This window comes from Lepisma saccharinum, chromosome 24 (assembly GCF_977018435.1).
Source record: "Lepisma saccharinum chromosome 24, izLepSacc3.1, whole genome shotgun sequence".
In the NCBI taxonomy this organism is placed as follows: domain Eukaryota; kingdom Metazoa; phylum Arthropoda; class Insecta; order Zygentoma; family Lepismatidae; genus Lepisma; species Lepisma saccharinum.
The window spans coordinates 35,651,975-35,667,052 of record NC_139252.1 but is presented as its reverse complement, the minus strand read 5'-3'; the positions used below and the strand labels follow the sequence as shown (position 1 = coordinate 35,667,052).

The following is a 15,078-nucleotide window of genomic DNA, read 5'->3' as shown; positions in this document are numbered from 1 at the left end:
GTTTAAATTGTTGTTTTAAATCGATTGTATGTACAGATAGGCTAATCAGGACTGGACCTACAGTTTTGTGGGATCTGAACCATTGTGCAATATTCCTCCACCGGGTATCAAACCGTGGATTCCTTGATGACAAGGATACTTTTTTTTTATCAGTGTGCCATGTTGCCACTGTTCTCAGCATCAGCATTAGTTAGGCCCTAGTATTTACACGTGCGTATGAAATATTTTTTATTTCATTCTTGCTCCCCAAAAGTTATTTGAAGTTAGTGCTGGTTCTCACTTAATGCCCAGAATTTAGGTGTGTGTTAATTTTGCTGCTATCAAGTGCACATTTTCATGAACATAAAATTCCACATAAGAAAATGGTAAAACTTCCACGTACTACACCTTGGAATGCATTTTGGAGACTAACAAGACTCTGGGGTCTGGATCTACGGCCAGTATAATTCTGTGCTGTCGTGTTTTTTTTGTCCTTATGTGTGCTGAGTGCCCCTTGACAGCCTCAGCTTTTTACCAAAGTCAGAATATTTTAATACTTTAGATACACGACATTATAGTTATGTTATTTTAGTTATGGTAAGGGGCTGGACCCTGTCTAATGTGGCGAGTTGAAAATAGCCTAAGTGCTGGCGCACCCACAATTTTAAATTCAAATTCAAATTAATCTGAATTTCATAATCACAGTATATCGGATAAGAGACAGTTCATGTGTACCATCCCACATGTTTTTTGTTTTAATATTCCAAGCTTTGATGCACATGAAGATCTCACATGCCATTTGATTATAATGTGTATGCTATAACAATTGTGTGAGGATGCTTTCATAAATTATGATATTTTTGGTATCGCACACATATGAACAGAAATATGCATCACTTTGGTGACTGAGCATTTCTTTGTGAACATCCTTAATTTCATCTCGATCATTGTGATTAACAAAAGTGGCATAAAAGTGATGCAAAATAAGGAATATATAAACTAAAATGTATCACAGATTTTTGCATAATATTTATGGTGGTCGTATTGAGATGAGTTACAGTTTCTCTCTAAGTTGCATATTTATTTCAAAATGCTTGTGAGTATTCGGAAAAAGAATTAGAAGTTCTAGGTTCCATGTAACACCACGCTGTGTTCTACTTATCACACTCTGGAAGGAAACTATACACCTCATCCTTAACAGAATTGCATCTGTGCTACCTTTTATTTAAGCATAGAATTTCTTCTCCATGTCACTGGCTGAAAGTTGTTTTGTTGTATCTCCACTAGGGATGGACGATATCGGAAATTTGATATCGCGATATATCGTCACAGACGATATGATATTTTTTCCATATCGTGATATCGGTGATATATTGTCTCCACGATATACATCAGTGGTTTCCAACTTCAAAAGGTCCGAGGGCCAAAATTATATCCAGCAGTTGATAGGCGGGCCGCATTTTTTTTTTTTGGGGGGGGGGGTTAAAATTACAAAAATTGTAAGTACTGAACTGAAAATGTAGTACTTTCGCATGACCTAAATTTCTAAAATGAGACAATAAAACAATGGAATTACAAATCAAAATTGTATAATTACAATTTATTTCACAAAAACCCAATACTTATTGACGAATTGAAAGAAATTAAAGACACACCATACAAATAAGAATCCTTCATAATAAGTGTTCAATGTGAAAATTGAGCCCGATCTGCTTTTTTTATTAAAGTTGTATTTGAATTTCTGTATTTGAAAGTCTCAGAAGGTGAAGCAGTGAATAATCTGCCAGTCAGCTTCTGTAGCGGTTCTTGATGAACTTCATTGAAGAAAAAACACTTTCCCACGTGTATGTGCTGCCGAACATCGATGTCATTCTTTGTCCAAAACTACGAAGCTTTGGAAAGCGTTCTTTTCAAAGGTATTTGAAAAACTGGCCCCTTTTCTTGCCTAGTTTGAAGGAACTTGCAAATCACGCAATTCAAGTTGGAGAGAAGCTATTTTAATTTTCAATCTTACGTTTTTTGGAGATATTGCTCATTTCGATATTTGCACAAACTTTAACAATCAGTCCCAGTACAATCCGAGTTGGAACACTGGAAATCTCTTCGTGCGTAGTAAAACAGATCTCTGCAGTTTGTTTCTGAACACAAAGAGTGAAGCCTTCGCGGAAGCGGCCGAGTTCATTCCGCATAGCGAAGAGGTAGAATGCGTGGTGTGAAGAGAAAGTTACGTCACTCTAGATTCTTCTGATTATCATTATTGACTGCAAAATCAATTCTACCTGTGATATTGTATTTCTTCACAGAGCATCCGTTCCTTCAGTAAAAAAAGAACGTATTTTAATAATTAATGTATTTTGTAAACTGGCTTCGCGGGCCGCAGAAAAAGGCAACGGGGGCCGCATGCGGCCCGCGGGCCGCCAGTTGGAAACCCCTGATATACATCATCAAAATATCATGACAATATATATCACCGACACAATATATATCGCTAAAATATCGTGATGATATATTGCTGACACAATATATGTTGCTAAAATATAATGATGTCGGCCGACACGATATATATATTGTCAATATATCATGACGATATATCATCAAGTTGATATTGCCTGGTCGATATTTTTTTCAATATCGTGATATATCGACCAACACTAATCTCCACTTTTCATTGGAAATGAGTTGATGATGTTATCTTGTACCATACATGTTAATGCATCACGTTCCAAAATGATGTACAGTAGCGTACAAATTAATCTGAACAAGATACACATTTTGTCATTTAATGCAATTGCTGCAATATAAATAACTAAATAACTGTGACTTTTTTTTTTTTTTATACTTGAGACGGGAACGAGAATTGCCCTTCGAAATCGAGACTAGACCGTCAATGAGACATTTACAAATGAACACAATAACTATTCATGTATTTAGTGTACTCTTAGTACTTTATGTGACCTCCCTTGTTTGTAATCACATCTTTTTGTTTTTAATTTCTTCATCATGGTACCACACGTTAACAATGGCACAAAGCATTTTCTCCTTGGTTGAACAATCCACTTTTGACATCCTTCTTTTGCAGATAGACCATAAATTTTCAATTGGATTTACGTCAGGTGAGTTTCCTAGTCAGGAGAGTACTTGTACATTGTTATTATCAAAGAACTCATTGACTTTTCAAGATGTATAACATTTTGCTAGGTCCTGTTGGAAAACACCATCACCATAAGGAAAATATTTCTTGAGATGAGGTATGACTTTTCGTCGCATTAAGTCAATATATTTATCACTGTTCATCATCCCCTTAACAGGAACTATTGGTCCAGGCCCTTCAGATGTGAAACAACCCCAGAACATTATTTTCGGGGGGTGTTTTGGAGTTTGTTGCATGTGTTCTGGTTTCACATTTTCCTTTACGAACGAAAGAAACCTTGTGACCATGTACTTCAAAATGGCATTCGTCCGAAAAAAGCACTTTCTTCCAGTCACTCATGGTCCAGTCCCGATGACGTTTTGCCCACATTACACGCTTTTTACACATTTTTTTTTGTAAGCAACTGTTTTTTCAATGGCCTACGGCTTTTCGTCCAGATAAGAGCATCCTGCAATGCACTGTTGTAACGTGGACGTCCACTCCACTTGACAATAAATCACGTGTTAAATCAACAGCAGTCAGTCTGGGGTTCTGTTTGCTTTTTCTAATAAGAATTTGGTCATCCTGCAATGAAGTCTTCCATTTGCAACCACATTTTCCCTTTCTTTGAGGCTCGATGGATCCAGTCTCTCGGTATTGTTTCAAAATTGAATTACCGTACCCAATCCGACACCACATTCTGTAGCAATTTGTCTCTGTGTCATTGAAGTATGCTGTGATAACTTAACAATTTTCGACCGTTTGCGTGGCGTTGTATCCATTTGGGTACCAGCTGAAATAAGAACCACTCACACAAAAAACTTACCTTCCGCTTGGCACGTAACTTGCAACACAACTGACTCTTCGTCTGTCGACAATAACAAAATTCTTCCAACAATAGACTCCACTTCGGGTCTTTCAACAATGAACTATTAAGTAAAAATGGATCGTTGTTCATCACAGGGCATTGTCGAGAGAGAATGTGCAGTTATTTAAAAAAAAAAAATTAAACCTTAAAACTGCAACGTATTTTAAGATTATTGTATACCTGGAAAAGTATGCATCTTGTTCGGATTAATTTGCACCCTACTTTATCTGGATGTAAAGTTATGTGAATTATCAACACTAATAAATTGTTTGCAAAATCGTATAGTGTATTCAAAATCCACATATGTCAAACTTCTATCAGCTCTCCTGAAAAGTTAGTGCAGATGAACATCTGTCAAAATAGTATTCAGCCAGTTATATACTCATATGCTTAGGATGTATCAAATATCTGTAATGGACAAAGTAATTTGTAGATATCTAAGTAGTTTGCTAATTTGATATCTCAATTGGTAGAATGATGGCCCAGATTGTAGGTCCCATGTTCAAACCCTTGTTATTGTATTAGTTATTTCAGCATGAATATTTTAGTGAAACCTTGATAGCTTGGTAATCGAAAATCACGACATGAATGTACTAATGCTGCTTCAGTGGCTCAATGCGTGTGTGGTCATCTCACAATTTTGTCACAGAGTTCTGGTTCTAGCTACACCTTTTCATAACTTTCATCTCATTGTCGCAATTAACCAAAAGTGGCGGAAGAAGGATACTAAAGACAATAACAAAAACAATCTTATTAATAATAAATAAAACCATAAGATTTAAGTGCCTACCTGCAGTTTTTCAACACTCGACATAATCTTCTTTATGTAAAACTGCTAATTGAAGAGCTATGACATTCTGTTCATTTTGAGTCAACAGTTAACCACAAAATAATGACTAACTTACTGTCAGAATTTGCAACTGAGGATAGAATTAGTGTATAAAGAAGCTGTCTCCACTAATGCCTTTGTTGTTATTTTGTTTACAGATCGAGAGAGATATTTCAAAGCGATACAAGAACCGACAAGTCAACATCATGGGAGGAGTTAATGCCATGTAAGGTGATGGGAATCATCGTAATTCAGTCAGGTATCGGAAATTTGCAATCGGCGCTTGGTAAATGGAATGATGTTTTGTTACAACATTCATGCAGGATAACAGTTTGCTTTTGTTCAAAGAACTTGTGTGTGCATGTTGGGCAAAATTAATGTATGTTACGAATGATATTTAGTTCATCCTACATTCATGTTTGTTGTAGAGGTTAACTATATGCCACAACCATTTAAGTATAAGACTATATTTTCTGAAAACTATGACTGATGCCTATGGCAGTCTTTCCCGAAACCATTTTAATGTTGTGATGGTTTTATGTTGTTTTCGTAGTACCAAAATGTTTATGCATTAGTGAATATCATGTGAATATTTTATCAATTTGGTTTGTACCTAATCCTACGATCTGCTATTGTTTGCTACCATCAGTGTTAATGACTTCCACTAAAATAAGTAGAAAATACCAAAACCTACCTCCTGTGTGCAGTAAATACAGTTCTTACAGTATCATTTTGTATTTGCAATTTAATATGAATTATGAATAGTATTAAGGTTGCAGCACATATGGGTTCATAGTATCAAGCTCTCATTTGTCTAATTAAGAATTAATCCCCAGTGTACAGAATAGAAACAAAAGCAAAATTAGTCTTATATCTTTGTGTGGTTGTGGCATTTGTGCAATTACAGAACTACTTGTTGCTGTATTTGCTCATTTTGATACCAGTTGGTGATTTTTTGTACAGAGAGATAACGGTATTTTTATTTGTTCTTGATCTGTAAATGTTTTTGTTCAATATATGAGATTTATAAGATAAATTCCCAATAGGTTTTTTTTGTATTGCAGATGTCTTCATATGAGTAAGAATGCCCCACCCTCTTCCCTCATTCTTCTTTCCAGAATTTATTAATTTTATATAATATCTGAATTATTGTTTTCATTTTTCTAAGGCAAAACCTGCAATTTTTATAGGACTGTTACAATATCTGTTCTGATTTCAGGGCATAGAGTAACTGTGTTTAATGACTTGATATCCGAGGAACTTTTATATTAAAAAGCAATGCTTGAAGAGTTGTCCACACATTTTGATTGGCCGGCACAACACAATTCAAAACACTTTGAAAGTTTGTTCAAGCTTTTGACTCCTGTGTCTGTCATCGGAACCTCGACTGTGTCTTCGCCGTCTCTCGACCAGTCCTGATAACGACTTAGAGATGCAGTCGAAAGCTTGGTTAAACTTTTAGTGTGTTTTGTATCATGCTGGTTATGTGTTTTGTGTGATTTTTAACAAGAACGTTACATAAGAAGTTTTTTAATGTTATAATTAGGGCTGAGCCGATACCGATGTGTCGGCTTCGGTGAATATCAGTTGATTTTCTTTTACCTATACCAAAGATTATCAGTAGCTAGAAGAGTGGGCAAAGGCAACAGCTTGTCTCAACATTTGTCCTTTTAACACTTCGTTCACCCTTCCTTGTGACAGATTGGGAGACCAACACAGGAAGTTCCATAGATTTTCCTAGAAACACTGGATAAAACCCACCCTCCTGGGAAGCAGATGGCAAGATCAAAGGCATGGGTAAGTGAAAACTGAACCCAAACGTGACTATGAAGGCATGTAACTGCTTAGTTAACGCTGTGGGAAATAAACCATTGATTGCCAATTCTTGCTTGAAGCTCGTGGTGGTAAGATAGGTGGATGTTTTTAACCCCCTGCCGCACTAATGCCGGGTCAGGTAGTTGCGGAGTTCTTGGAAAAGAGGGATGAAGGTCATTGTGAAATTAGCTTTGTTTTATCTACGTTCAAGAACAAAAGGGAATCAGGAATTTATACTTATCCTCTTCACTTCTGCTGAGTGCCGGTATTGACCAATGATGGCTATTTATTTCTGCCGAAAGCCGGCCCCCGTGGCAGAGTGGTTAGCACATCATGCTAGGGTTCGAATCCTGGCATGGCCATGGATGTTTGGAAGTGTTCATTCATCATATCATCACTCATCCCCATCTTCGCAAATTAGCATGACAGTACTAAGAAAGATAAGCTAATCAGGACTGGGCCTACATTTTAAAGTGGGATCCGAACCATTATGTATCAATCCTGCTCACTATTGATTACAAGGTGACGACGACACCATCATCGGAGAGGCCCATCTAAAGATTTATGTACATCACTACGTACAATAATGTACATTCAATATTTATTAGGAACTTTACTTTTCATCAAATGGACGTACCATCATTCTTTTTGTTATTCAATAAATATTCAATTTTTTACTTCTGTGACATAAATTTCCTTGCCAGGACTGTTGTTCTTACACAAATTTTAGTGGTCTTAACTACACGTAAGCTAGATGATGAATATTTGCTGTTTTATCTCTAATTTTATAGCATCTTTTTAATATTTATGTAATAACAATATTTTTTAGTCAAAATTGAAAGAACAATATAGTATTAACATTGTCTTTTTTTTGTTTCTCAGTCTGTGGTTACATACAATACTCCATACGCATCAGAGAAATTAAGTATTATTTAATTAATTTTCAAATTGTTGCAAATAATTTTATTAATGTATTAAATACGAGGGTCACTATTTATATTTTGAGCCTAACAATGAAAAAACAGGAATTTGGCATTCAAAAGTGCTTTATTGTTTTTCGAAGTATTCTCCTTTATGGTCAATACACTTTTGCATTCATTTGAACCATTTGTCATAGCAGTTTTTCCAATCTTCTTGAGACACCTCCATAATATGGTTTTTGAACGCATCAACGGCGTCTTCCGCCAACGAAAATCGTTGTCCACGCAATTTATTCTTGACATTCGGGAACAAGAAGAAGTCATTGGGTGCCAAATCAGGACTGTACGGCGGATGACCCATCAATTCGATTTTTTGACTGTTCATAAAGTCGGTTGTTAGACGAGATGTGTGACAGCTGGCATTGTCTTGATGAAGAATGATCCGACGGCGTTTGTTTGTTTTTCGTATTTCACCGAAGACCTTGTAAGCGACCAAGCCGAGACGCCACTCAAATAGTTGCCGTCTCGCCTTTGGAAACCACAATGTAGCCAGACCACGCCGAGTATGAAGATTGCTGATATACAATAATTCTCACCAACGCGGCCGACTCAGTTTGCAGGGACCAAAACACAACAAAATCCCGCAGATCTCGGTGAAAGAATCAAGGGGCTATTATGGAGAGACGTCGTATACACTATATACATTTTATTTACATTTATTTACACTGCTCGCTGCTCCTCTTTGGGTACGGCGCACATTTAGTTCTGCTCCGCTTACCTGCGGTGCCCGCTGGCGGGACTCTAACTTGGTATACCGGAAAAGTTCCCCGCACACTTCCGTACGGTAGCCGGGACGCGAACCCATCACACTGGCTTGTCCCACAGTCGCAACTTGTAGTTCAGAGCACTGCTGCTTCCGCGTCTGGCCTAATCGCAGGACGAGTCATTTGCGTAATCAAATGCACATTGAGTCCCTCCGGGCAACTCGAATACCACTCAGCCGACGTAACAATATTCCAAACAAATTGTCTCTTGCGAGAAACTTAGATCACACTCAGCATCCCTTAGCGTACGAGTACTGCTGCACTGAACTAATGCACTGCGAACTGTTATGCACGAAGTCTTATAAAGCACATCCAATGAACTTTCGCTCCCGAACTCTTCCACTGAACTTTTCTCTACCAACACTTGTCCAGAACTGTCCTCTACCAACACTTGTCAAATACTGTCCTGTTCTTTATCGTCCACAAAACTGTTGTTCTCTCCTCTCGCGGGCTTCCATTCTTCCTAAAACTTCCACATAAAGGGGCAAGTTCTGATTGGCCCTTTCCTTTTGAACCACGGGGTCATGCAGGCCAAGGTTCCAGAAACTGTCGGCCACCGACATACCCAACCTGATGAACGTTATCTCTGAAAAACAGCAAGCGGCTGTCGCCAAGCATGGTAGGTGGTGATGAAAGTTTGGGCCGGAATAGCCACTACTATTGTTCTGAAAAGGTGGGAGATGACGGGCAGAAGATTCACCCATTTGGAAGGAAGATGTGGAATTTAGGTCAGAGCTGGGAGACAAGAATCTGCTTAGTTCCCACGAGAAGAAGTTTCCTTAAACGGGTATATGAGCATTATGCATCTTAAATAAATAAAATGAATATGTATATACCTATACTTAACATAATTAGTAAATATATAAATTTGTGGTAATATGTACGGTTACACTGCCCCTCCTGGGAAGTTATGAGGAGTTTAATCGACGATATAATTTCCCAAACAAATCAATATCACATTAAAATATAAAATATATTATGAAACGGACATATTAAAAAGTGGTTATTTTATAATTATTCACAACTCTTACGAGTGAGTACATGTAAAGATCACAAATGGACATATCACAAACACTACATTGTTAAAATATCTAAACGATGGATAATACAGGGAGGTTATTTCAGTCGTTCACCGCCAGAGTGACGGCCGTTCCGCGGACTCTTCATGCAACAGGTCCCGGCAAATTGCGTTCAGGAAGTCCGTAACAGAAACCGCTTGTTTTGTAATGTTTCCACTTTTCACAATTACAGTTACAATTACAATTGAAATAAGCACGTACCTTGTCGCAAGGATGCTGGAAAAGGTGCCCTCCCAAATACAAATATTTCTGGCACCTTATTTCTGACATCTAATCTTAGATTAGTCATCGCTACTTTATTCTCAGTTGTCGCGACAGCGCCTGCAGCTTATCGGGGGTTGGGTGAGTTGTCAGCCGCGAGACGGCGCTTCATACTGCACGTGTCGGCAGTGATGCCAACCGTAGGGACATGTCCCTACGCATAGGGACTTTTCACTAAATTTCGCCTGCGTAGGAACGTAGGGACAGATTTTGCCAAATGAGGGAAAACGTAGGTACTTTTTTCAATCTTGGTAAATTACATTTTATGAATTAGTTTATCTGGATACTTTAGCGAGGAGGAGAAAAAAGAACTAACTAACAGATCTCAATCAGAATTTTGGAACATGTTATCGGTTACCAAAAACTTTCAAGGCAAGTTCCTTTTTGAAAACATTTCCACTCTCGCGAAAATAGTGCTAACATTGCCGCATTCTAACGCGGAAACGGAAAGAATATTTTCAATGTTAAGTGATACAAAAACAAAAAAGGGAAATAAAATGGGACCAAAATTGTTAAAGAATGCAGGAAATACAGCATCACCAACCAACATCTATCTCTTCACAGCAGCAGCATGTATGACTTCAAATAACATAATCAACAGTAAACGACTCAACGTTATTCATTAGGGGTGTGCTGGATTCTTTACTTTAAAAAGTCGTTAATTCTCGACGTTTTCTGCCTTGTAAGTTTCTGGAACTTATCGAAAGTTGTAAGTTTTTATTCTAGAAATGCAAAAACAATCACTTAAAGTGAAAATGACTTGTAAAATTCGAGATTTCCAGTGCTTCGGGAAATTTCGAACATTTCCCGTCCAGAAAATTTTCCGACTTGGTCGGGAAATTGCAAATTTTTCAGTCCCGAATGTCGGGATTTAAAAAAATTACCGTCCCGATCCCGTCCCGACCCAAAAAATTCTGTCCAGCACACCCCTATTATTCATTAAGGCAAGAATTTACAATACCGGACCCTTCTGTAATTTCTATGCTACGTCTTATACTCACGAAATAATTATTCGTGATTATTTATCTCAAGTTAACATGTTGGGGTGAGGGGGAAAAAATGTTCATTAACGTGTAGAAGTTGTAAAATAAGCTTTTCAATTCTCGCAATGATTCTCCGTATACAAGTATGGTAGCCATATTTGTTGATATGAACAAATTAAAATTAGTTGCGCTGTCTACAGCGTTGCCACACTGTTGATTTCATACTTGGAGAGCATGGATCGTGTAAGAATGGCGGAAGAGAACAGTAAAAAAGTTGTTAATGTTGTACAGATTGTTAGGTGGAGTGTGCAGGAGGATGGCTGTGGGCTAATTAATAAACTTATGGATTTCAGTATATTGCCCAAAGAACGTGCTTACATGTGACAGCGACAATCACGATGTAGAAGAACTGATTTGATTACAGGTAAATTTGGCAACAGTACATCAATCATAAAATTGCAGGATACGAAAATGGCGTCTTCGATGATGAACGTGCTACGAAAATAATATTTTTTATCGGTTCGTAATCACAATTACCGCAAAACCATTCAGGAATAGCCCCACTGACCATTCTCGGTAAGTTTAGGTTAAGTTAGGTTAGGCAAACATAGTTAAAATTTGGGCTCGAAAAAAACATGCACGGGTAGCCCAACAAACCATTGACGGATAGCCCCACGAACCATTCAGGTACGGTTAGGTTAGGTTAGGATAGGCAAACATAGTTAAAATTTGGGGTCGTAGTAATATCAGGAATGTATATTTCGTTTTTTAAGTATTGGAAACACAAAATCTTCCGGTAAATAATAAGCAATCGTGCCGATCGCGGACCACTCAATGTCACTTATTTTGCAATTTCTACACGTGACCCCCCAAATTTTAACTTCAAATTCGTGATTAGGAGGCCTCAATTAGTGAGTATGCGAAATATTACAAAAAATCGGGGAGAGGTCCTGTATTGTAAATTCGCTCCTTCATTAATTGTGGAAGCACCGAGCAGAAAGATTTGGTAAGTAAATGTGTATATTTTATCTTCTGTTTGCATGCTCATGAGGTGTTTTTTTTTTAGTCACTTTACTTGGCGTAGGGACATTTGGTCAGTTGTAGGGACATTTTGACTACGTCTGTAGGGACATTGCCGAAAAATGGTTAGCAACACTGTCGGCTACCAGACGTCAGTGTATACCCCAAGTCCTGAACGTATCACCAGTTCGGCATCTTTGACATAACCCCAGAGGAAACCGACCGGACCCGTATCTGGTTTCGAGCCACCACCTGTTTTTCGGCAAAGCGCTGTTGTCACTTTTACCTGCAGTGTTTAGACACCCATTCATTCACTGCGACGTTTTACTCCCAAGGTCTTTATATTGCATAAAAAAATAGCAAAACACAATAACACAAGCTAGCAAAGATAGATAACCGCAACCTCGCGTTTAGAAATCTCTAAAGAAACTGAATTAGCAACATCTCATTTAGTCCACGTGGACTTGATGAGAGCTGTCATTTCTTGGAGGGACGCTATTGGTGGGAAAGGTTTCAGGGGACGATTTATTGCACTGCACGTGGACCTGACATGTGGTTGTTAGGGGGGAAACTGATCTTTCGGAACTTTCTTTGAAGTAAAGTGAGGTTTCTTTGGGGACGAGCACTATACGTTCATGTTCACTTCTGTTCATTTATCAGTACGCGTGTTGCTTATACTGTGTTATTGTAATGTGCTTACTCGTGGCCAGTGCTTTATTGTGTGTTAATTGTTATTCATTCATTACTTATGTCGTTAAACAAATATAGTCTTGAACATAGAGTTTTTATGTACGATAATTACGTGAAAACGAATTCTTGCAGAAAAGTGGTCAGGGATTACGATAGACAGGATCTCTTGAACCTAAGAAACGTGTTGTATTGCTGTTGAAGGAAGTCATTTTCAACATCTCTTATAACACAGGAGGTTAGTGATCATCATTATTATTACTTTTAAATATCATTTTACGCTTTCGGTTTGCTTTATGCGCCGGGATGCTGTCTTCCCTTTCTGTCAACTGAGGATAAAGTAGCGATGTCTAATCTAAGATTAGATGTCAGAAATAAGGTGCCGGAAATATTTGTATTTGGGAGGACACCTTTTCCTGCATCCGTGCGACAAGGTACGTGCTTATTTCAATTGTAATTGTAACTGTAATTGTGAAAAGTGGAAACATTACAAAACAAGCGGTTTCTGTTACGGACTTCCTGAACGCAATTTGCCGGGACCTGTTGCATGAAGAGTCCGCGGAACGGCCGTCACGCTGGCGGTGAACGACTGAAATAACCTCCCTGTATAAATATATATATAATGACAATTGTATATTCTGAAATTAAATTATAACTACAGCATTACACAAACTGAGTTACATCTTTGCCATATAAATATAAACAAAAGGTCATTCACTTTCTTGTGTTTATTTACATTTCTTGAGGAAGTCCCTTTAAACTTTCTCCTGTCGGGTGTCCTCGTCAGACGACTTTAGCGGCCTAAGGTACCCTTTCAGATTCGCGACATTCCATGTACCTGCTTTAAGACCCTCAGGCACCGTTTTCAGTCGATAGGCGTTTTCAGCGACCTTGCGGTCGATTTCATAGGGTCCCTTGAAAATAAGGAAAAGCTTTGCTGTTGTGCGGTCAAGCACACTGCTCTTAGACTTGACTCTCACTAACACGAGATCTCTTTCCTTGAAAGTCACTTCATGCGCTCTTTTATCAGCCTGCGCTTTGCGTTTCTTTGCACTCTTTTGCATGTTTTCCTTAGCCATAGAGATCATGTACTCTCTATCACGACAAGTGTCTGGAGCATTAGATAGCCCAAGCATCCGCGCTATTTCGCGATGAGGGGATCTGCCTGTATGGATCTCATATGGACTGAATTTCAAGCTTGAATGTGTCGTCATGTTCCAGCACCACGCTGCTGTAGGCATGACTTGTGGCCATAACGTGTGCTTTTCGTGGCAAAAAGTGCGCAGAATCCTTTTGATTTCTCGATGCACACGTTCAACTGGGTTTCCTGCTGGATAATACAGAGAGCTATGCTTCACGTGAACACCGTATTCTTCCATTGCTCCCACGAATCTTCTATTGGTGAAAGTGGTGGCATTATCGCACAGAATATTCTCGAACTGTTGCACTTTCACTCGATAGTCGGTCAGCAGCTTGTCCAAGATGGCTGCTGTGGTCGCACGCCGTAAGCAGTACAGCACAAGAAACTTCGAAAAGCAGTCAAGAACTGTCAACATGTAGCACACGCCTCCTCTACCTCTCGGTAATGGTCCAACTATATCAATAGCCACCAATTGACCCTTGTTTTCCGGGAGAATAGGGTGTAGTGGTCCTTGCGCGCGCCGTGTAGGAACTTTAGCCTTTTGGCATATGTCACACGTAGCAAGTGTCTGTCGAACATTCCTGGCTATATTCCTCCATGTGAATAACTAAGATATTCCAGCATACGTTTTCTCGTAACCGAAGTGGCCAAATCTGGTGTGATAGTACCAAATAAGTTTTTCCCTCATTCCTTTCGGAACAACTATTCGCCATTCCTCTGTGTTTTGCCTTATCCTTTTGTACAGCACGCCTTCCTCAATTTTGTAATTATCTTGAGTCTTCGGATCATTTTCTTGCAACTTTTTCATGATATTCGCAAGCTCTTCATCTTGCTTTTGCAGCTTCTCGAGATCCTTTATGTCCTTGAAAACGCGTTCATCCACTTCAAGTGATAATGCAGCCAGCATCTCCGCTGAATCATTAATATCATACTCGTCACATATCTCATTATCTTCATTGAGAGGCTGGCGGGACAGCAAATCGGCCATGACATTATCCTTTCCTGGCTTGTAGCCGATTTCGAAGTCAAATCCCTGCAGAAATAACATCCAGGACTCGAATCGACGATTGGTTATTCTGCATCGCAAGAGAGAAGATAATGCACGGTGATCAGTCCATATGTAAAAGTGGTTACCTTCTAGTAAATATCTGAACTTCTTTATCATGTACACTACACACAACATTTCTCTCTCACACACTGCGTACGAGCGTTCAGTAGGCGTCAACGTGCGTGACGCAAAAGCAATGACTCGAGGCTCATTGTCATCTGTTAACTGATAAATGGTCCCTCCTAGTCCAATCCCGCTACTGTCACAATCGACATGGACAGATCTCTCTGGTAAGGGATGATATAACACTACATCTTTCAAGAATGCAGATTTCACACGCTGAAAAGCTTCCTCATCAACCGACGTCCATTTCCACTTCGTGTTCTTGCGCAATAGGTCGTACAGCGGTCCGGCCAGTGTTGCAAACTTCGGTGCATGAGCACGGTAGAACGAGCACATCCCCAAGAATCGTTTTACTTGACGCACGTTACGCA

General features: G+C 38.9%; 1 protein-coding gene across 1 annotated transcript in view; it reads left to right on the top strand.

The window, feature by feature from the left end:
* The window catches only part of LOC145978071 (CDK5 regulatory subunit-associated protein 3), a 46,993-nt gene extending 41,157 nt beyond the window's left edge, over window positions 1–5,836 (top strand). The window contains exon 11 of the mRNA XM_083110485.1: window positions 4,965–5,836. Coding sequence (XP_082966611.1) covers window positions 4,965–5,036 — 72 coding nt within the window. The 3' untranslated portion in view covers window positions 5,037–5,836. The remainder of the gene's footprint in view (window positions 1–4,964) is intronic.
* The last annotated feature ends 9,242 nt before the right edge of the window (window positions 5,837–15,078 follow it).